At 39.5% G+C, this 23,454-nt stretch overlaps 2 protein-coding genes across 4 annotated transcripts in view; one reads left to right on the forward strand and one right to left on the reverse strand.

The window, feature by feature from the left end:
• SNX24 (sorting nexin 24) overlaps positions 1 to 5,468 on the forward strand; it is a 94,211-nt gene extending 88,743 nt beyond the window's left edge. For both annotated transcript variants that reach the window (XM_082497275.1, XM_082497276.1), the window contains one exon: positions 4,433 to 5,468. In XM_082497275.1, coding sequence (XP_082353401.1) covers positions 4,433 to 4,503 — 71 coding nt within the window. In that variant the 3' untranslated portion in view covers positions 4,504 to 5,468. The remainder of the gene's footprint in view (positions 1 to 4,432) is intronic.
• Positions 5,469 to 7,097: 1,629 nt separating this feature from the next.
• Positions 7,098 to 15,652, reverse strand: PPIC (peptidylprolyl isomerase C). Of its 2 annotated transcripts, XM_082497017.1 has the most exons (5): positions 15,528 to 15,652; positions 11,440 to 11,553; positions 10,860 to 10,953; positions 9,000 to 9,184; positions 7,098 to 7,656 (listed from the first exon to the last, which is right to left on the reverse strand). In XM_082497017.1, exons 1-5 carry the CDS (start codon positions 15,633 to 15,635, stop codon positions 7,528 to 7,530), a joined length of 630 nt encoding a protein of 209 aa, XP_082353143.1. In that variant the 5' UTR covers positions 15,636 to 15,652; the 3' UTR covers positions 7,098 to 7,527. The 2 variants fall into 2 exon arrangements, with proteins under 2 accessions (XP_082353143.1, XP_082353144.1); XM_082497018.1 differs by lacking the exon at positions 11,440 to 11,553.
• Positions 15,653 to 23,454: the final 7,802 nt, after the last annotated feature.

Consider the following 23,454-nt stretch of genomic DNA (forward strand, 5'->3'; position numbering starts at 1 on the left):
TCCTGAGAATTCAAGTCAAAAGACGAAGAACATTGCTTTTCTTTTCTTGTTGTTGACCCTTCAGGCTGTTTTGCCTGAAGGATTTGAACTTAGAGGCCCAGTCCTTTGTAAGTGCTTTTTCCCTAAACACCAGTCGATCTACTGCAAGCATGTTTGTATTTCCAATTGGATTATTACTATTTCTTATCATTTATAACCTCTAGAGCTCTTCAGGGGAGAAAAAAAAATGTATACTTTAAGTATAATGGATGTGTTTCACAGGACATTTACATTAGCCTTCATCTCTTAATACATTGTTCAAAAGAGTGTTTGAAAGAGCTTGTTATAAACCCTTTTCCCTTTTTTTTTATAAAAAGCTCTTTGCATTATTAATTCAGAGAACTTTGCTTTGTCTTAAATTAAATGTGTGCAGGAAAAAAAATTCATTTTAGTAGACTGTTCCTCATGGTTTTATCATTTTACATGTTTGAACTCTCATGTCTACTAAATCTTGTATTAAAAATGTAATACACTTTCAAGGAAGAATTATCTTCCGGAGCTGCAAATTAAGATTTATTTTTTTTAATGTGGCATTTTATTTGAAATCAGGAGTTGGGTTCTCAAGCTGCCTTGAAAATCATGACATTTTTAAGAGTAAATTTAGGAAGGAACACTTGTTTGCTTGTTGTTTCTTAGCCAATAAAGTGTACTTCCTTGAGATTTTCTCTAGTTGTATATAAATGCTTGAAGGAGGGGTGTAAAGAAGACAAAGCCAGGCTCTTCTGAGTGGTGCCCAGTGGCAGGACAAGAATATCAGGAACATCAGGAAACACTTTGTCACTGTGAGGGTGACTGAGCACTGGTACAGGTTGCCCAGAATGGTGGTGGAGTCTCCATCTTTGGAGATACTCATAAGCCACCTGGACATGGTCCTGGGCAACTGGCTTTAGGTGTTCTTGCTTGAGCAGGGCATTGGATGAGATGACGGCCAGTCATCTCTTCCAGCTGCAGCCATTCTGTGATTCTGTTGGGTTTTTTAAGCTTTTTTTAAAAAAAACAAACACATAGGGACTAGGCTCATGTATTTTGAGAGGGTTAAATTGTCTCTCTTGCAGGCAGTGACCACTCTAGCTAGTAGCGTGGCCCAACAGTACTGACCCCATGCACTCTTAAAGTTGTAGTTGAAAAAGCGAGTACAGGGGTCCCATGTGACCAAGGTCCACATTGAAAGACACCTTACAGGGCCGTTTAGTTTTCACTTTGACTTAGCTCTAGTCTGGTCATGTGGACTGAATGCCCATTTGAGGCTGGAATGCAAATCGCAAAACCGATGAAACGAAGCTCAGTAAGGGCAGATGGTCACTTCATAAGGTCACTCCTGACCCAAGTGACAACAGTAATGCACAGGCACCCACAGTTACCTCTGTCTAAAAGTTGGTCCAGATGATGCCTATACTACTATTTAGAGTGAGACACATTGCATGTCTTAATCTTACTGTTTAATGCTCCTCTTAATTGTAAACATGGATTCCTCGAGAGCAGGGTGTAAATTATGAGCATCATTTAATTCCATACCATTCCTGAGAGAGAAAATGGATTTCATATACAGTTATCCTGAAAAATGAAGACAGTACTTAATGTTTCCAGCCCATGTGCAAGGTTTTGTTGCAAGACTTCTTTTTGAGATTTTTGCAGTTCTGTGAGGGTATTTGTCTTCCTTCCCTGTGTTCTCTGAGTAAGGCTAAGCTTCCTTTTCTTGAAATCATTAGGAACTTTATAACACATTTTGTAACTACTATTTTAACTTGTGCTTTACTTGGATTAAGATAAAAGCCTCTTCTAATGCCTGACATGTTTAAATATTAAATAGGCCTCATTAATGACCTCTGAAACAAAGGACTTTTTTCAGGCTTTTGCCAAGGCATTTTTTGGCCTTGACACACAATATTTAGAATTTCATATGGCAGGTGAACATTCTTTGTATTTGAAGACCCTAAACCATCAAATTCATTTGCAAGTTATTCTTTAGCTTAATGAGTTAAAACACAAATTAGAATGTGAGTTGTAGTTTAAACAAGGAAGAAGAAAACCAAGTTGTAAGTCTAGAGGCTCTACTAGTTGACTCAAGCATAGTTAGAAAGAAAGTTTACACACAACTGCAATTGCCTTTAATTCTTCTCCTTTGTTTTTAGTTTGCAGCAGAGAGAAAATATAGATGAACTTTCTAAAATTTTTTCTCAGATCAGTTCTTACTTTGATAGACTCTGATTCCTTTGTTAAAAGCAGCCAAGGTTGTTCAAACTATGACCAAAAGTTAGTGTCCATTAGCAAATAACTTCAGTGTGTGTACTCTTTGACAAGGGTGAACTGTGACAGTTGTTTGGATCAGAAGTGGATTTAGTCTTTCCTTGATACAGGAATGCCTGTGTTAACATCTTCTCATAAAATAGGAAATTGTGTGTATGTGCATTTTCTAATGAAATAAATAGTTGTTTCTGGAATGTAATACAGAACTTTTTTTTTTTTTCCCCTCATTGCACTGTCTTTATAAAATATAGTATTGCCATTATTCTAATGACTGGAGTTCAAGCATTGCTTAGTTGCAAGACTGCTTTCCAAAAATAAGATTCATAGTTACAAGCCTCGTTGATTGTCAGACTCACTTTTTGTGATGTATCTAACAGAGTCTGAGTGCACATCACTTTCTGTGTAAAGTGGCCACTTCTTTTTGAGGGTGTGGGAAAAAATAATTCCATACCATTTTGAAGGAAAATGCTGCAAATAGAAAATGAGACCTGAAAACCTAAAAAATGGCATCTCAAATTTACTGTCACTTGTTTGAAAATTGTTCTCATGATTCTTTAAGCCATGTGAATATCACAGATCTGCAAGACTAAGCTTCACTGTATTGATATATTTAACTTAAATTAATATGCTTGATTTTTTTAAGCTGTAAAGCCTCACAGTAAATCTGATGCTGTAAAGTTGTATTTTTTTTTTTAATCAATACTTATTTTGCTATATATTCTGTATGTTACAGAAGAACCAGTAAAAACTGGTTGCTGGAACTGCAGCATTTAATTTAGAAGGAAAGCATCAGAATGCCCTTACAAGTTTATTTTTAATAACATTAATGACAGCAGCATAGGGTTATTCTACCAGCGTGATTTGGGATAGCTGAGCTTGCAGGACTTGAGGAATCATTATTGGATTCAAAATATTAACAAGTAATTTATAATGATGACTTAGTATGAGAAGTTGGGGAGAATTATGTCTGTATTGTTTATGGTGGAGGTTGCAGTTTTTAAAACATCCTAAAATATCTCTGTTTGTATCATCTTTAATACCATGGAATCACCTTATCAGATAACACCTTTAAACTAATAAGGATTTTCTTACTGAGTCCAAATATACTTTTTGCTCAAGATTTTTTACCTCCAAAATTATTCTAGCAAAATAATTAGGAGCAAAATCTATTTCCCACCCACATTAGGCGATCTAATTTATCAAGTACCTAATGTTTTTTATAAAAGTTGCATTTCCCCTTTTTGAATATCCTGTAGGCTGATAGGTGAACGACAGGTTGATTAGTGTGGAAAGTTCTGTATCAGAAACAGTCTGTTCTTCTACGCAAACCCATCTCCTAGTGTACTAGCAATTTTAAGATCATAAGATGTGATCAGAAGTTCTTACTCTCAATGCTCAGTGATTTAAGTAAACTCTTCATTAAAAACGCAGGAGCTGGTGCATTTGAAAAATATTTTCACTACAGTAATGTACATCCTGTCATTCCTCTGTGTGGATCTGTTACTGTTTTCTGTCAGGTAATTCTTTCATGCTAACTTTAACATGAAAATTAAGCACTGGTTTCCTCTGTATCTGCGGTAAGAACATAGTGGGTTTTTTTTTCTTCAAATAATACGGGATGACTTTTTGTAACAGATGACATTTTATGCTTAGACAGCCTGAAATTTTCCTGCCTCAAAATAATCATCTCTGATTGTATAGGCATCTTCAAGTCTTCTCAGTCTAAACATCGCTGTAAACCACAATGGAAAAACAGCTTTGAAGTATTCCCTGTAGCAATCTTGGAATTCCTTCAAGTATATTGAGATTTTGTTAGAAATTGAATTGCCAGTGTAATCCATCTTCCTTGTGAGAAAAGATTCAGATAAAGAGCTGGAGCCTAGCAGCATTAAGTATTAGAACATCCCTTTAAATCAATAAGCTACAAATCTGGCAGCGCATTCATGCAATGCCCAGTGCTACACTAAAGTGGCTTTAGTGCTGAAACAGCATTACTAATAGCACATCCCCAACATGGATAAACAGTTGAGTGATGCGGTAACCCAAATTGCACGAGGCCTTACCTAGTTAAGTTTCACAAAAACATTTATATTGTACTGACGTAGATAAGCAAGCAAGGTTTTTTCTTTTTCTCCTTTCTTTCCAGATGACTTTCCAAACGTGGTTATAGAAGGCATTCTACATGGAATATTTTATCCTCATTTACTGCCCAGGTAGAAGTGACGCGAGGCTAGAAGAATCTGAATCAAGTCTCTGAGTCATGTTTGATGGAATTAACAGGAATAAAATTCTGTGATGTGAAAATTACGCTCAGAAGCAAGAGGCACGACCTCAGTTTAAGTTCAAGCATTGTATCTTTTTAAACAAAATCAATGTCACTACAATTGCTGCTTTTAAAAAAAAAGATATGGAAACAACAGTATTGAAGTTATTTATATCTTCTATATATTGACATGCTCTAACTATTTAACACTAAAAGCTGAAAGTCATACACTGAATTACACTAACCTTTGAAAAGAACTGAAAGCTTTACTAATTATTTCTGTAATTTCTATCATAAATTACACTAATCATTTTTGCATCATGATTTTTCCCAGCACATTACCCATTGCTGGCAGTGGACGGATTAAAAGTGCTGGCACTGAAGAGAGTGCCTGAGAAATTGCCAAAAGAAAAAAAAAATCAAAGCAAGAAGAAAATGAAAGCAACTTTAAAAGTATTTTGTTTGTTTTTCTTAAATTATTTTGAAACTGCTCCTTAATATCAGGTTGGAAAAGAGCCAGTGCAGGTGTATGGAGAGTTTCTATTGGAAAACATGCTTCCACATTCTGAAATACATAGCTCTCTCTCAGGAAATTTTCTAGATTTCAGTTGAAATGCTTTTAACTACCAGGAGATTTTACATGGCATTTATGCATCTCCAATCAGTTATAACATCAAATGTGTTTGTATTTTTACTCTTCACATCAATTTGCAGACTGTATTCCATATCTTAACATTTTAATAGTCACAGAGCATACATCTCTGTGGTAAGCTAAGCAAGACTATGATTACGTAGTAAAATGGTGAAACTAAAACTGATACATATATATACACACATATATATATTTGTTCAGGTTTAACTGGAAAATTGTATGTGTGCTACTGGACATTACAAAATAAATTACTAGAACATGAATGTACCATTTTAGTGTCTTTTTTGTGTATTTCTATTCAAACACAACATTCTTCTGAGCTTGCGTCATCAGAGATGGGTCTCACAGATATCTCCACATGAAGCATGAGGAAATACCTGGGTATCTGCTCATTTAAAACTCTCAGCACCGTGCTATCTGAACATGGTAGGCCTAATAAACAGTGTATGTCTTGGGGGGTGGGAGGAGGAAATTCAATGTAATGGAACAGCCCGTAAGTCATTGGGCTCATCAGAGGAAGGGTGTGTTGTACAAAAGCAGTGATGGCAAAGCTGGACACGAACAGAAGTCTGATCCTGGAGACACACGCGTTGCCTCCTGCTGACTACTGAATCTGTTTTAAAGCTGCTTGGGGACCGTGAAAAGCTGGGACTTGCACAAAAGGTAGGCCCGTGACTGCAGCATTTGTTCAGGTGGCAGAACTCTCTACTCTGTCTGTGGGATCAACCTCCAGGAAAGCTTTCGGCTACTCGCGGAAAGCTATTTAGTTGAGGGAGTCTGAGGCATTCTCACTGTTACTTCCTAATACTGCTTCACAGTGCTGCTTTTCAGGGAGTTTTACTTTAAACAGTTAATAGAAAGAAACATGAACAGGGGTAAAATGGAAATCTGATTGCCTAGTACTAGGCAAATTTAGAAGCCCTTGACAAGTTGTCCTCTAGCTCTGTTTAAAAAGAAGACAGTAATCCTTTCACAGGTCTTTGGAAAAAGTGTCAGTATTTATGGTCAGGAGAGGCCCCAGGACTGAACGGTGAAGCAGCAAAACTGCCCATGTAACTACAAATGATGCGTCAGGAGGACCTGAAGTAAACCCCTGCCCACAGCGTTTTCCCGTTTCCTTGCGAGGAGGCTGCCAGTAGTTCTGTACAAGTTCTGTACTGTGGTACTCGCTCTTCCCCTGTGCCACTCAAAGTCTGGATACCTCACATGGGCTCCAGGACACCCTTGAGGAAATCAGTCACTACAAAGATAAGCAGTGTGCTGCCTACTGTGCCAGTGGATGAGTCCTTCATCAGATTTTGGCATCGGCTCACCTCTCCAGTTCTAAAACACTGAAAACTCAGGAGAAAAAAAAAAAGCATCTGTATCCCGTGGAGTACTATTAAGGAGCCTAACAAGCACAGCTGTCTCTGAGCAGTACCTTATGCTGACCTTGTTTAAAAGCTGCCAGTTAAGTTGTCAACTTATAAGTCATTTAAGAAGCATTACAAAAATAATGAACATAAAGTTGCATCTCTGACATACAGCAAAACTGCAAGAAAAAGCATCTGACTTTTATAATAAATAACATTAGCTACGTGTTACAAAATTCACTGTGCTGTAAAACAAGGACCCCTCTTTTAATCAGTTACTAACTGATGATCTTATTTAACAGTAAACAGAACCGCTCTTTCTTGATTATGGGATTGTATCTGAATACTGTGGTTTTTTGAAAGACAGCAAGGACTTTATCTAACATATTAAGATCAGAGAAATTTACCATCCCTGCTCTAACCTTACAACCCCATTTCCTGGAAAGCAGCACCCTCTGCATATTTTGCAAAATCAACTGAGGTGAGGAAAAGAATAAGTGAGGTGAGGAATAGAAAAAGCTTTTCATTAAGTATTCGTTTGAAATCAAAGTTTATTTATTCAAAACACTTCTGTATTTTTTTTCATTTTTAAAAATGCTGATACTGTTACAGAAAATAGTATTTTCAGTTGAAAAGGAGGAAACAAATACTGGAAAGATTTCCAAAGAGAACAAAATTACTTTATTTCAAACCTTGAAAAAATAGAAGCATTTCTAAAATTTTTCATGAAGGATTTTTTCTGAAAGATCTAGGATTTAGTGGGATAAGTCTTGAAGTTCAAGGTGTGACAGTTCCATCATGTTGTTATGGAAATGGTCTTATCTTTTGTGTATTTGGCAAATGTAAGTATTGTCTAAATATAGCCTTATATGTTTTGAGGAGAAAACTCAATGGATAGTTGAGATCAGTCAAAAACAGGCCTTAAAGAAAAGTGATTTAAGTTCTACATAAGTTTTCCATTCTGACTGTTGGTCTCACCAATCACCCACTTCAACTACAAACGGTTCTTTCACAGCTACTTTGCCACTGTTCACAATCACACAGTCTTGAAGGGGCCGGTCATGTTCATCTGTCTGCTGGAGTTCTATTAAGTGCACCACTGACTGTTAAAAAAAAAAAAAAATTCAGTTTAGCCAAGGAAACTCCAGTGGCTCAATTCTGGTACCAGGTAAATAACTAAGAGCTATACTATTTATTAAGCAACTTCTGAACAAAGACCTTTACCCTGTTGAGTTCCCACATGCTTTTTCCCCCCCCCCCCCCACATTAACAGTTGTGCCACCCTGCAACCCACACACAATTGGCAGAAGCACATGGAAGGCTGTTTGACCTTCTATAAAAACATTCAGCGAACAAAAATATTATGAAGAGGCAACTGAAAATATCCTTTCAGCTGATCGACCTAAGACATACAGTGTCTATCTGTATGCGTAGTAATCATTTTTCTAACCATACAGCATAACTGTGCTTCAAGAAATCTGATCACTGCTTTTATCTTTATTATAACACACACACAGATTTTAGGTGTGGTGCCATTCCCTCCAGTCACACAGGTACTGGCCTCACACTAGGCAACTAATTAAAGTAGTATTTTTAAAGGCCAAAATTCAGTTAGGAGTATTGACAACCTGGCTTTGGATATTTGTCCATTAATCTAAATAAACTAAAACTAAGTTTCTCCTCAAAAAATTTCAGCTACTACTGTAGTTCATGAGAACTGAATTCAATATGAATGTGGGCATGGAGGGCAAGTGTTCTGATGTGGTTTTCAAAGTCCTCAAAGAACTGGTCAGTGCAGCAGTTCACGTTTCCCCCATTCATTTCAAAACAGAGATTAAATGGAATAATTTAAAAGGAAAACCAGACTACTAAAATTATAATCAGTTGGAAGTACCATTTTTAAACTTAAATTCTATTTGGCCTTTGATCAGTTTTGCAGCTGTGTACAGTTTGAGGGAATTAACTAGATTTTTTTTTTTTTTTTTTTCACAGATCTGAATGTATGTCTTTGTATACTTTACATGCACATGTAAAACCCTAACGGTGAAAGTGTTACCCATAACTAGCACATGCTACAAAATTAAATTTTAGCTTGTAGAGACACAATTATTTCATGGCTAACTGCGTTAGTGAAAGGGGGACCTGAACTTACTCCGTTTGTAATCTACAAAGGTGTCAGTGTTGATTTCAGTGGTTAGTGGTCTGAAACAAGAGCTGTGAAAGCCAAAGGCACGATTTAAGTTTCCATTTCTGCAGCCACCATTTGCTATTTCACTTCTAAATCGTCCAGCTCCAGGCTCTTCACAGTCATTTTCTACCATGTACATATTAGATAAATGCTCGATTGTTTTGCACCACAATGGTGTAAGTTACACTAACACAGATATAAGGTGGCAGAATTTGTGCAGATTTTCTTGGATTAATCTTGCTACTACTTTTAGCTTACCATTCCATCAAGGACTTTGCCAAATACTACATGTTTTCCATCTAACCAGGAAGGCTTTGTCACACTGATGAAGAACTGGGATCCATTGGTGTCTGGGCCAGAATTAGCCATGCTAACCCATCCAATTCCATAGTGTTTGAGCTTGAAGTTCTCATCTGGAAACCTTTCTCCATAGATGCTTCTTCCTGTGACACAAAATAAGAAAGCACACGTTAAAAAAAAAACATCCAACAAACAAAACCCCCTCTTTTTGTTCAAAAATGGGAAAAACAAAGTATAAGAAGTATAAACTTGAAGATTCATTGTTTAATACAGCAACACCACTGTTCCATCGTCAGTGATTCCATAACTAAAAGTATTTTGTGTGTAAAAAAAAAAAAAAAAAACAATAAGCTAAACACCACATATAAGGAGAGAATATTTAAAGCTGATGATGCTTTATCCTTTGAATTTAGCAAGCAAGCTGAGTACCTTCAGAGGCCCTTTTTACATACACCACTGAACAACAGTATACTTCACGCTGTTCAACAAACTCAAATTACATAATTATGGCCACTAAAACCAAGGTTGCCATGTTTTGTGACAATTTTAGTCTTTACTTTTACAACTTTTCCTCCTAACAAGAAATTGCTTTAGACATGTTTAGAAATACATGAAGACCAGATAGATGTTATCCTAAAAGACTCGGTGTGGATTTGTACAATCATTACATAAGGATTTTGATATTTCTAAAATAGTTCAGAAGAGAAAACATTTGAGTCATGTTTAAACCACCATCACTTTGAAAAGAGAAGCCTGTCTGTCTCATTCTTTATTTTGTACAGTGCCTAGCACAATGGGGACACTGCTCCCAACCCCGTCAGATACTATCCCAATAAACAGTATTAGCAGGCAAACAAACACTGCCTACCTTTAATGCTAAAACAATGCCTTTGGTATTTTAGCCTTCCCCATTGTTCGCTGAAAGGAAAAGGAATGTGTGTTTTCCATTCTGTCCCAGTGGGGAAACCACTAACGTTTTATGCAGACAGTTCAAATTGTAGCACATAAAGAATCTACGTGTAAAGGAAGAGAAGAAATAAGAAGCTGGAATGCATGCAACACAAGAGATGCTGCACTGCAACTGCCCTTCTTAGTGGTCTGAAGTGGTCTTCTGGAGCCTCAGGAGGGAGAAGTGATACTCACAGCCAGAACTCACACCATCAATAAGTTTATGGGTTTTAATTTAGCAAGAGAAAAAAGGCGAGATGGCATGACCCTCACTTTCTAATTTCCCTCTAATTTTTGAAATTCCCTCCCAAAGCACATTTCAGAACTGGCTGAGCTGAAGGCAGAGAAGACAGCCTACTCCTTCCCTACCTGCCTTTCTTCTACGTGCTTTCACTGTTTCATTACAGATTAGCTTTCTGCTGGATAACTTGAATTGGTTCACATATACATGCAATCAATGAGTGCCTCAGGGAAGGAGCGCTATCGCAAAGCCAGAGCAAGGGAAGGGCAGAGACGTTCATCTTCTGGAGACAGTATGTTGTAGGAGCAGTTCAGCTGGTGACGTGGGTCCAGCCCACCACGCAAAGCCATGCTTCTTGAACAGGGGCAAGTCACAGACAGAAAAGACCTATCTACAAGAACTGAGGACAAAGGAAGCTCTACACATACTTATAATCAGGTAATCCAAATAATTGCAGCTTATGTTCCAAGATGTTTAGAAAAGTACTACATGCCCTAAAACAAATGGTGTTTGTTTTTTTTTTTCCATTTATGTGAGCTGAAAGAATGAGGGAAAACACTGTTTTGCCCATCTTTTCAGTAGACATTCGAAGAAATGAAAGGGAACCTTGAAGCTACTAATCATGTTACCTCCTGATCCATCTCCAGCTGTAAAGTCTCCTCCTTGAATCATGAAGTCTTTGATCACACGATGAAATTTACTTCCTTTGTATCCATATCCTCTCTAAGAAAATGAAATAATTCTTTAAATGAATACAACATCCAGTTCTATACAGTCATATGGAAATACACATGTGGCAAATGGCCAGATTTCACAGAATATACCACCACTGGAGACAAATACTGGCAAGAAACTAATTAAACTGAGACACAGGTCAATGTAGCTAGGCTGCACTGCCACAAAGCAGGTATTATTCAGGTCATCAAAGCCATTGTTTTTACTTGACTAGTATCTGACCACAGTACCTCTACATGCTAGAGCTGCATGGCAGGGACAGACTGAGGTGGTGATATCCAACATCGCATAATTAAATCTTGTGAACCAAACCCCAAGGACCTGAGAAGACACACACCTGTGCACAGCCTTGGGGATGGCACTCTTGCACAGGCTCCACTGAATTAAGATCAACAGTTCACAAGTGAAACAGCATTAAAAAAGTACTTCCCAAACCAAACTTGAGTACACAGTGGAAGAAAACTGCAAACATACTTCTCCAGTTGCCAGCGCAATGAAGTTCTCCACAGTCTTTGGCACAACTTTTCCAAACAATCCAATTACAATTCTGCCAACATCTTTGTCTCCAATCTTCATATCAAAGAACACCTGAACATTTTTGTGAAGAGAACAACAGTGATACAAACATGAGCGCAACAAAAAGGCCAAGCTTTTTAAAGTGTAAGGTGGTAAGAAACTGCTTCTGGCTGGTCTATGTTAATAGTATCCTTCAATTCCTGAGCGTGCTGTTTAAGAAAAACCCTTTCAGAGCTACCAAAATCAGATTATACAGATAACTGTTTGAGAACAGGTGACTAGACTATATGTTTTGATTCTTATTGCTTTTAATGGCTCAGTGAGACTGCTGTATCACAAGACTGAAGGTAGTGTTCAAGAAGATTTTTCCCATACATGCATCTCTTTAAAGAAAATATCAAATCTGAAAGTAAGGAAAAGCAATGGTGCTATTCAAGTGTGGTGAACAATAACAAGGAAGGATAGTACTGATGCTCCCCACAAACGATAGTTTGCTATCCGCTCACAGTCTTCACCATTCTGGGCATTAGTACGTACATGATTAAGTATAGGCGAAAGCCTAAATTTCATTAAATTGACAAACAGTGGGAAGAAAATCCTATGGCTCAAGCAAGGAGTCACTTTCCTGAATACAAATTCAAACCCAATAAAGAAATAGCCAGGCTACATTATTCACCTGTTTGCCTAAAAGCTTCAATGTAGATGTTGCTAAAAAGCAACTTCAAAAAGGCAAATGAGTTATAAATCATTTTAATATAGTTCAAAATATATGAATGTATATCTGAACGTGCAAAAATGTCCCAACAACTACTGAAAATAGGAACAGCTGTCAGGAAATGAGGCATTTTGAAGTTCTGAAAAAGTTACATAAAGACTATTACAACTTCTAGGAAACAGCAATGTGTATTCCTACGATGTGGTATTTGCTGTTCCTTATGGCACTCAACCAAATATTACTTGTCTGCAATGCTAAGAAATTAGTCCAATGATGATAATAAATGACCACAGTCTCTCCAATGTGAATGCCTCTTTCACGCTCTCCTACTAAACATTTCTACTGTTCCTTGATTTTCCATGTGACTTTGACTGTTGAACTTTTGGCTAACGCTATAAAAGCTCCATAAAGAAAATAAAATTCCTTTTGATATACCTAATTCATTTCCTTGGCACTTGGCACTAAACAACATACTTCTTAGATGTGTGGCTCCCAAAGTATTAACAGCACACTTTCACTAACTTCTTAACCTTTTTTTTTTTTAGCCACACTTCTAGATAACCCTGGTGGCAAAATTCAGAGGTAAGGGTTATTGCCTGCCTACACTATTTTGCATTGCACCTAGACTGCCTGAAATACATACACATATGTAAGTAACACAACCAAGGCTACCAAACAATGACCCCAGATAGCAGTAACAACAAACACTTTCACAGAGCACATGGAGACAAGTCCATCATATGTCGTAAACCCAACCAAAGCAGAATGCTTCATTCACGGCAGAGCTGCTCACCTAAGCGACAAGCCCAGTACTTCCAAAAAGCATTGCTTCAGCTTATTATGCATTTATGAACAAACAGTAAGTTCCTGGCTTCCTGTTAGCACTCCACATACCTGTGCTAAACACTTGGGTGACTTTTTTGAAAGCTGTGTGCTTCCTAATTATGCACCGCATGTGTCTGTGCATATTTCTACCCAGGAAATCAAATACAGAAATATTTGTATTTGTATTCATACAGATGCAATTTTTGCATAGAGAAGCCATGTCCTCCTAAGCATATTTCCTCAAGTTCTCTGGAAAGTCAGTAAGTATGTAGACACTAGTGAGCTGGTCAACACAGCAGTCTCAAATTTCAAAAAATATCTGGCCAGATTCTTCACCAAGAAATCTTAAAGAAATTAATATTATAAATTTTCAGCCTTATTAATACTTATATATATATTTAATCTTATTGACAATTTGCAGAAAGTATTTCAAGACTGAAATGAAAAAGAGTGCACCAGTAAAAGTGGTTGGTTCTCATGAACATATTCGTATATGATTTACACATGATGGTTTATATCAAAATGAAAAAAACAGCCAAGAGTATTCAATTATTGGGGGGGGTTGTTTGACAGTGAAAGGAAGATCTCCTGATTCCTAGAGACCAGGTAATATAATGAGAAATGAACTCCTGATAAATGCAAAATACTGCATGTTGGAGAGGACTATATAGCCACAACAAGGGGTCCCCTCAGCTACCACTCAGAAAAGACATCTGGAGTCACCCTGAGCAGTCTGATGAAAATTTTGGCTCTGGGCTTGTGAAGGTCAGAGAAGAAAAATTAATGTTAGAAATAATTTAAAATGGGTGAGGACAAGAGATGGGCATAATTATGCCATGGTATACATCTATACTGTGTGTTCATTCCTTGAATGTGGCATGTAATTTTGGCATCTCTATTGCAGAATGATAAAAATCAACCTAAAAAAGGTAGAGAAAAATGCTCAAAGACCTAGAATACTTTTCATATCAAGAAAGATTAAATAAAACTATGCAAGCTGGAATAAAGAAAACTGGTGTGATTTGATGAGCTCTGTAAAGTTACAGGTGGCTTGGACGAAGAAAATTGGCAGCTGCAATACTCTATGTCGCACAACATAAGAATCAGAAAAGGGCATAAAATTAAACCCCAGGCGCTAGGTTTGAAGAAGCAAAGTACTTTATGCATAATTAAACTGGAATATATTGCCAGAAGACGATTTGGAGGCTGAAAGGTATGAGATTTACCCCCAACCCCCTCCAAAAAAAAAAAAAAAAAAAAAATCAAATTCGTGACAACGGTGGCAATGAAATTCAGAGACGACGACGCTGCCTGTGTCTTGGGAAGCTGAGGCCGTGCCAGAGGAAGCAGCTCAGCCCCTGCCCTGGCACGCTTTCACGAGCACACGCGTCTCTCACCGGGAGCCCAGCACTCCCTCTCGAGAGCAGCTGGAGAGGTACTCGAGGGCAGAAACATCTAATCCCTACTTTACCCAAAGCTGGAGTAGACATCCCACCTCCTGCAACAGCAAAAACTTTTTGGGAAGAGCTGCCGGCATGTGGCGACTACCAGGCGCATCCCCATCCCGCTGCCAGGCGGCACGGCCCGTCCCTTGGGCGGCGCCATCCCTCATCACCGCCACGTGCCTCTGGCACAAACGCCGTCGGAAGGCGACGGACCACGCCGGATCCCGGCCCGCAGCTTCGCTGGCAGCAGGCTCTGAAGCGCCATGGGCTTCGGGTCAGGTTTTAACCCGCACCAGGTGCCCCTGCCTGTCGCGGGCAGGAACGATGAGGGAGGAGCGACAAGGCAGAGTGACAGCTCACGACACCAAGAGTTTCAGCAAAGAGATGGGGGGGGGGGGGGGGGGGGGGGAACACGACAAAAACCAAATCGAGCACAGCGGACCCCCAGCGTGCTTAAAAGCCCTCTACTCAGTGCGGGGCGGACACCACCACACAGCCCCAGGCTGCCTATGGCGACAGCGCAGACCGCAGAAGCGAGGATGCAACCACGAATTTTGAAGTTACCACTCCCGTGAGCCAGGGGCAGGCTCGGCTAACTGGAAGTCTGAGGTGTGCCAGCGCCTACAGAAAAGGCGGGCATGCCCAAAGGGGTTAAAACAAAACAAAACAAAACAAAAAAAAACCAACAACCCAAAACCAACCAAACAAAAACCACCAAAAACAACACCCAAAGCCAAAAAGGCTTACGTAACGGGAAAATTAAGGCCTTTGTCCGAGCCCTCCCCAAACCCGACCCCCGCTGGGGCCTCCTTTCTGCCCGGAATCCGCCCCGGGAAGGGGCGAGCCGGCGAGGGACCCGCTCTACACTATAAACCCGGGGTGAGAGGCAGCCAGGCGGCCCCCACCCCCTCGGTAACCGCCAGCAACGGGCGCGGAGCTGGCAAGAAAAACACCCCCTTTTGGGGGGCCCGCTGAGGAGACGCCGCGGCCCCCTCACGACCGACCGATCCCCACTCGCCTCAGGCCGGCCAGGAGCATTCCCGGCCGCGGGCGAGAGTCACCTTAGCTGTCACGCTGGGTCCTCTCTTCTTGAAGCCCTCAGCCACCGGGGCCAGGAAGCAAAGGCAAGCGACAGCACCGAAGAACGCCGCCGGCCCCCCGCCGGCCATGGCGCTGAGGCGAGCGCTGCAGCGCCTGCGCCCGCCGCCGAGCGGGCGGCTCCTCCTGCGCCATGTGGCGGGGGGGGCTCGGGGAGGGGGGATGGGAAGCGGTGGGGCGGTCACCCATCCGAGTTGCGGCCCGCGCTGGCCCTGCTTAGCTTTGCAGGGGGGATGGGAGGGGAGAGAGCCTGTGGAGCGCGGCCGCTGAGAGCCCGTCCGGGGCTGAGGTGGGCGCTGGGAGAGGTGCGGGGGCGGCCCCGGGGCTCTTTTCCGAGCGGGTTTTCCTATTTCTTGGGTATGGGGGGCTGCCAGGGTGAGCTCCGAGCCCCTGGCTGTGTCTGGGGTGGTTATAAATGCCGGGGGTGGGGGAAGGGGGTGTCGGGTCATGGTGCCCCTTCCTTGTGGGGGGGCGCGGGGCGTGGCGGGAAGCAGTGTGGCCTCCTCAGGGACTCGGCCTAGCGGAACAGGAGCTGGAGTTACCTGCGAGGGGCTACTTAGCCCTGTTTTGACTTCAGCCAGTCCGTGTGGGTTCCTCGAAGATCCCGCAAATGGGTGAAGCAGCCAAAATCATAGATGCTCAGGGGATTTTGGAAGTGGCTCGTTGGGCTTTCATCTTTGGGGTATTTAATGTGCTGAGGAGAAAGATGAGCCCATAAGGCAGTCATAATAGTTATGGTTTCCTTTGTGTTGGCACTGGAGGTGTACTGCTTGGCACCCATGTCAGCGCCCCAGCTTCGGACAATAAGGAGCTGCACCAAACGAGGTCATCAAATGCAAATGTCTTTCCCAATCCATTGCCTAGCAAGACAGGTTAGAGGGATCCCAGCCTAGCAAATTTCTTTAGCTTTGACACTGACCTGTTACCTTCTCTGCTCAAAAATTGTTTGCATTCGGGACCTGTCCCAGTGGTGTTGCTGCTACGGTCCCTAGAAAATTTGCACATTGAAACACACAGTGAAATTTGTGGCCTTCCAAGTGCCAGCATGTGAAATGAAAATGATTAGTAGCTACTGATGTACTGCAAGCAGGAGACTGTCAGTGGCTTGTGTAAACATACGTGGCATTAAACTGAGCTGCACTGTGTTTCTGGGTATATGGTGTAGTATCCAGGTAGAGTTTGGTGCTGGTTGCAAAGCTAGCCCAAGAGCTCTGGTAGAGTGCTGCCACAACTATGCTGTCATTCCTGCTGAGCCTCTCAGCTTGAGACAGTGCCTCAATTAGCAACAATAGTTGGCGCTGAAAAGCTGATGTCTGCCCTGTGTGCTTTTCAGGTGGTCTGTCCAGTTGACCAAATGCCCACTAGCAGTGGAAGAGTGCTGGGCATGCTCCTGGAACACATCTTCTGATTTAGTTTCATCTGGCAGGAATCGAGTTGGTGCATGGCAAGACGTCTCTGCATTGAGAACCAAAGCACAGTAAGTGGGGGTGTTGGAAAGATCCACTTCAGAAGTGCTCTCCTGATCCAAAATAAAACATATGACAAACATACGCTAATGCATACCTTTGAATATAGATTCATCATAGACTGGTTTTTTAGGGGATGTAACTTTTCTGCTGTTTTCCAGTCTGCCCCTCATGCTGCCTACACCAAAGCATCTGAGCACAGTGAGATTTCTCATCAGATGACTGTAGTAAAAACTAATTTCCCAGGCAGAGAGTGGTGGTTACTGATTCCACATTATGTAGCACATGAGCAGAAACACCAAATTATCATCTTGCTTGATTGACACAAATACACCCCCTTTCCTCAAGAGAAATATCTTCTGTTGTAGCTCCCGGGTCAAAGAACCACCTGGACTAATTGAGGGCTGAACTGTGGCACCAGACCTATATGGTGGCATTTTGTAAAACTGAGGGCTTTACCAAAGCCCTGGCTGTGGGCATTTACTGTCAGCACTGGGGGCTGTGGGATTTCAGGGCATGATTCAAGACATTTACCCAGTTCCCTTGTAGCTAATTAGATCTGTTCATCTTAGTCCTGAAACAAAACTAGTTTGTGTGTGTGTAGGTGGTTAAAGTCCTTCTTTGATCCTGTTGTTAGTGGTTGCTATATTTCACACTCAGATTCTTCTTTAGATATCAAAGCAGACCCAAAACATTACTGTTTCTTGTGCTAGATTCTTCAATATGTCAGTGCACTTTCAGAGAGTATGTGAGTATGAGAGTTTACTCTGAGAAAGCTGAGTATGTTTACTTTCTCTGCCTATTTGATAAGGTGCTGAGAATTTAAAATTATGATTCAGCTGCCTTCCTTGCATTGCATCACCACATAATAAGTGTTTTACTAGCTCTGGAGTTAAGATTTACTGCAGAAATATAACAAAATCCAAAGATATACTGATTTGTTGCGGTAGATGGGTATAAACTTTAGAAGAACTGTATTATTGTACAAATATGTTAGAAGATAGTTAGGGATTTTAACTAAATACTCATAGAAGCCTTTTGCAGGCCACAGATGTACCTAATCACAGAAATCTCAATAGTTAAAATCAGGAAAGTGAAAACTTAACATTTCTATCTCTCTTTATCACTACAATCTGCCTTTATTACAGCTACCTATTCCATATTTGTGTGGTCTGAAGTTGTAGTCATTATGCTTACACTAAACAAGAAATGTTACAGACTGGGATGTTCAGAGAAATATGATGAAAATGGAAAAAGGTTCCTCTTGGAGCATATATGAGGGCATGTTAAAATTCTTTAGCACTCTGAGGGTAATATTTTTAGGTTTGCGTTCAAATCATGAGGTGCAGAGGAACAAGCAATGAGATGGAAAGACAAGAAAAGATGGTCTGGCTGGGTAGCTCCTTAATTTAATGCTCCTTAATACAGAAGAGCCTTTTCAGTGCAGGTAAGCTGAACAACAAAAATCTGCAGTACTCCCCAGTACTCTCTCTCCCTTTCACTCTCTCTCAATAAAAATGTTGGTGTTTGCAAGGATGGCTTTGCTGTTTATTGAAGTGTACACATGTTTCATCCATGTATAAGATGGTAGTATGAGGCGGGGAGAATGAAAAGAGTGGTTCATAGTGCTGAAGAGACTTAAAAACAGCAAGATAAGAACAGGATCTGGTTTACATTATCTTGGAAAGTTTATGCACACTGGTGATGCTGCTAAATAATTTTTGGAAGAAGGTAAAACAATGTTTAAAGATGAAATCTTGAAAAGAGGCAGAAATTTAATACGTTCAATGAAAACTCAGTTGTACACAGAAAATCAATCTCTTCCTGACGCTGAAAGAAATACATGTTCTTTTTGTAGGAATTTGATGTCATGACTATCAAACTGAAAGTCACAAAATCCAGACAACCAGTAGGCTTGGTACTAACTGTGAAAAGAAAGAAATCCTTACCATAAAGCTAGAGAATAATGTATAAAAAACTGTTATGACTGCTTTATTTGTCTGCTTTAATTTTTCATAACTATCTTGAAGATTTTGGACGTCTCTGCAAACTCTTTACACAGACAAACTGAGTACAGTCTGCTGAGAACTACATTGAATTCACTGTGGCTTTGCACAAGGACAGTTTCTCTATATTAAAAATATAAAAGTGCAAAAGCAGGAGAGGGTCTACAACAGAAAATTATTCTTTCCTGTTCCGTCCTTCCTAGCCATGAACAATTTGTTCACCTCTTCAGTGCAGCTGATTTGAAGACTGTTGTCATTTCTCCCCTCAGTTTTCTTTTCTGTAGACTAAACAACCCCAATTCTTTCAATCTTTCCACATGGGTCAAATATTAGAGCAGGCGTCATCTGGCTGTGTAGTTTTCAGCTGAAATTTTACCTTTCTCTTTAAATGTGAGTAGAGATTACAGATGAGCACATTTTGTCACTTCTTGTTTTTTTTTTTTTTTCTTTTTTAAATTGGTCAAGTGACATGAAGCTATGGTGACAAAAATTACATAGCCCATTAGAAGAATGTGTTTAAACGATCTTGTGTTTGCACAGGACATTTTGCATTTTAGAGCTAGCAGACATGCTTATTTTGGTGCTTGTCTTCTGAAGTAATCAAGCCTTTAAAAGAATAATTTGCTACAGTTTGACAGTCTTCAATTTAAGTAATAGTATCTGTAATGAGGTGTTTCATTGCTTCTGATGGGCTCTTTACAATTTAAAATGGGTACAGAAGAGAGATATATTAAGCGCATAGCATCTGACAGATTTTGATTTCTAGTAGTACTAGCATTGGCAGTAATTCTAGCACTTCCTTTCAGCACTATGGCATTTTACTGAGCTATGATTTATTGTAGTGATAGAGAAATATTTCATATCCAAACTGCTGTAGTATATCATGTTATACAGGTAAAAAGAATTCTGGCATGACATATGTAATAATAATGCTTTATGGTTCTGTAGACACTTTCATCAATGTTAACTGCTTGACAGCTGGCAGGACAAAACTTGGAGTAAGCGCTGTGTTCTGTAAGGCTGCTGTAACTGAGCTTTTATTTTTATTTCCTCACTTTGAAATGGGTTTTTGATTCTCAAATCTGAATCACTGAAAGTTTGTCATCTTTCCCAAGCTTGATCTTTGTCCATATTGCTTCACAATGCCATCATATTACTTGTCTTGGGTTTTTAATGTATCACTGGCAAAGTATGTTTAAAGCCAAACTTTAATCCCATACAGACTAAGAAATGACACCACTTCATCTAATACATTGTCTGTATTATAAAATGGTTAAAAGCTATAAAATATCAGGGCCATTTTGATAGCATATAATTCTAATTAAAAAAAAACAATTTAAGGTCCACAAATTGTAAGTCACTATATATGGCCTTTATGAATAATGAAGAAAGACATTTATGGGGAGTTTTGTTTGTGTTTTTTTATCTTTTCCTTTATGTGACTTCAGAAAGATGGAGTGTATCATATGTGCTGTCTCTTCTTTTAAATCACTTGTAAAATGGCTTAGACTTGTCCTGTCATCTGGTGCACTTATGCAAAATAAATGTGCCCTATGCTCCGGATAAGTGTCTTCCTTTTGGTGAATAGTTTTTAAGCTTTTTAAATTTTGTATCCGAACACAATTTGAAGTGTCACCCTTTCCACTCTAATGGTCAAAGCATTTATTTAGGTGATACCAGCAATGTGTTTTCAAAATAGTGCAGCTGGAGCGAGAACCATTTTTGCTTTGAGCACATTTGTTTACAGGATATCAGAGCCATCTCTAATTGCACATCTCACTGCAGTGAGCATTTAGCACATAGTCATTCATTTGAATTCTGTTTTTCATACTGTCTGCAGTTACATAAGATTCCTTAGGGGAAAAGAAAAAAACTAAAAGCAAAACCTAGTTGTAAGGAAGTGTGTAGTAGGTTTCTTTGTTTTCAAGGCAAAAAACCTAAAACTTCTTCATAGCATTTTAAAATTATGTGGTTTTTCTTTTCTTTCTCTGATTTTTAACTGACAATAAAGATTCTAGTTCTCCAAACACTTTTACACATCCCTTAACTGTGGCTGTGGTCTCTCTTTCATTGAACTACCCACAGCTAAAGGTAAGTACATAAGTGTTTGCAAAGTATGTCTTTGTCAATAACTTTAAGTTCCAGTAATCAATACTTCTAACCTGATAATGCCCAAAGGTGCAAATCAAGATATGCAGCCTGTGGCTCTGGGCTCTTAAGAGAAAAGAGGAGGGAACTCCTTCCTTAAAAAGGCCAATTGGAAGTCAAAAAACTTGTGAAGCAACATCCCATCACATGACTATGGTGAAGAATTGATCTAGCTTTGCTCTTTTCATGTGAGATTTTTAATTATTGTTGATATAGTTGTTGGATTTGTTTTCATTTTTGGTTTTTTGAGCAAGAGGGAGGTAAGGGAACAAGGAAATAGGAAGAGTGAAACAGAGAAAGCTCATTATTTTTTTAGGAGCTAAATAGCCACTCAGAAGTAACACTCAGAAGATGAGTAACATACTCAGCATTCAGAAAGCATGCAAATAGGATTGGTCCCCACCTTCCAAATACCAGAGAAGATTGTAGTAGTCAAGGGGAAAAGCGGGGCTTGCAGCTGTTCAAGAAGAAAGTGACAATGACAAGAGTTTTTCCTTTATGAGTTATAAAGAAAGTGGTCAGATATTTAGAGAGCTTTTATATGAAAAGTGATAAATTTAAAAAAGACCTGAGTACCTAGAATGAGAGAGAAGGCTGCTTCAAGGATGCTTTTAAATGGACAAAAATATGTTGGTGATTTGTTTCAAGATGAGTGAAAGGTGAGGATAAATGATATTTCTCTCTTTAACTCACTCTGGAGCCTGCTGTGCTGACACAAGTACAATGTTAGCTTATTAGTACAGGAAATATGGTGTAGAAGATACAGAGAAAACAGATATGTGTAATTTCAGTGTCCCTGAATTTCAGCATTGTTATTACCATGCTAAAAGTAGTGTCTGATCAAGGACCCCATCTATCTAGTAGGTTTCTAATTAGTAAGATGCAGTGTTACTGAAAAGATTAATTAATTTACTATCTTACAGAATACACTACCTAAGAAAGATACCTTAAGCTACCTACAAAGATTTGGGGCCAGTTCTTCATCTGCATATTTCTTTTTAACTTTGAAAGAGGTTTCGTACATACGCATATGCAGTTGCCTGCATACTTAGGGTATGGTACCTAAGGTACTTAGGTAGTGGTACTTAGGTACCACCCTATTTGTTGCATGTTTCAGGTCATTATGAAAATATACACTGAAGTAAAGAAAATATTTTATTGAAGCGGTAATATCCTTCCCAGAGATGTTGCCAATGAGAGATCAGATTTCTGAGAAATACATACCATCATCCTCTGTCTATATGAAATAATTTTGTATAAATTTTTGTACGTTAAATGTCTGCAGTAGCTAAAGAAGCTCTGCCAGGATTACATAAGGATCTAGGAAAGGCCTGTAGTGCTGCTTATAAGATGAGCAGTAAGTGCTCAGCTGTAGGCAGGTGTTATATAGTTGGTGTTTTTCCTTAGTATCTTTTATTTGAACAGTGTTATGGTCAGTTATATGTAAACTCCTGTACAGTGACCCTAGTTAAGAATTTCTATGTTGCAGCATCTAGGAAAGTATGATGATTTCTCACACTTGAGAAAAAAAAAAAAAAAGCAGTATCCTGACTAGCATGCTACAATAACTCTGCATGTATTGGCATTTTACTGGTGTTTGCATGGTTTTGCAACATTCAAATGAATGCCGTTGAAGCTATTCTTCTTCCCCTCTCCCTTATCTATTATAAGTTGATTCTCCCTATTCTAAATTATTTATTTTATAAAAATCCTACTCTAGAGTGCTTTGCAAATTGTACATTTTTCCCCCATAACTTGTTACAGCTGTCACCATTATATTCCATCATAGGGTTTTTTGTAGTGCTGGTAATGAATGGCAATGTGAGTGTGTTATTTCTGAGAAAGCAATTCTAGAAATAATTCTGATTCTCAGTTTTGGAGAGCTACACTGATGGCAGTGGGAGCCTTTGATGGCAGTGGGACCCTACAAGTTAGATGTTCACAAGTGCCTGAAGGATCTCAATATTGAATTCCCATTATCGAAAGAAGAACCAAGAGGCCTGACATGAAAAACTGGGGAATTTTAAACACCTTGTTCACTTTTGGGAAAGGAGCTTTCAGCAATTGGGGAACTTTTCAGTATTGTTTTTAGACTTTACAGGGTTAAGCTAGTGGAAAGGAGTAGTGTTTTAAAGATTTTTTTTAAAGTGTCAGCAACCCCTAAGCCCTGAAGACTACACAAAGCATTTTAAAACAAGAACATCTTACAAAATACATAGAATATACATAATGCATGGAAATGCAGTTTTCTGGAATGACAATTTGCTCAT

The sequence above is a fragment of the Vanellus vanellus genome, assembly GCF_965231255.1.
Source record: "Vanellus vanellus genome assembly, chromosome: Z".
In the NCBI taxonomy this organism is placed as follows: domain Eukaryota; kingdom Metazoa; phylum Chordata; class Aves; order Charadriiformes; family Charadriidae; genus Vanellus; species Vanellus vanellus.

Bases quoted from the DNA above. Each gene is read 5' to 3' on its own strand.
- PPIC (XM_082497017.1), bottom strand. From the start codon at position 15,635: ATGGCCGGCGGGGGGCCGGCGGCGTTCTTCGGTGCTGTCGCTTGCCTT. The intron at 9,185-10,859 runs GTAACATGATTA...TTTGTGTCACAG, and splicing joins AGCTGGAGATGGATCAGGAG to GAAGAAGCATCTATGGAGAA. The intron at 7,657-8,999 runs GTAAGCTAAAAG...TTTTTTTAACAG, and splicing joins GCAAAGTCCTTGATGGAATG to TCAGTGGTGCACTTAATAGA.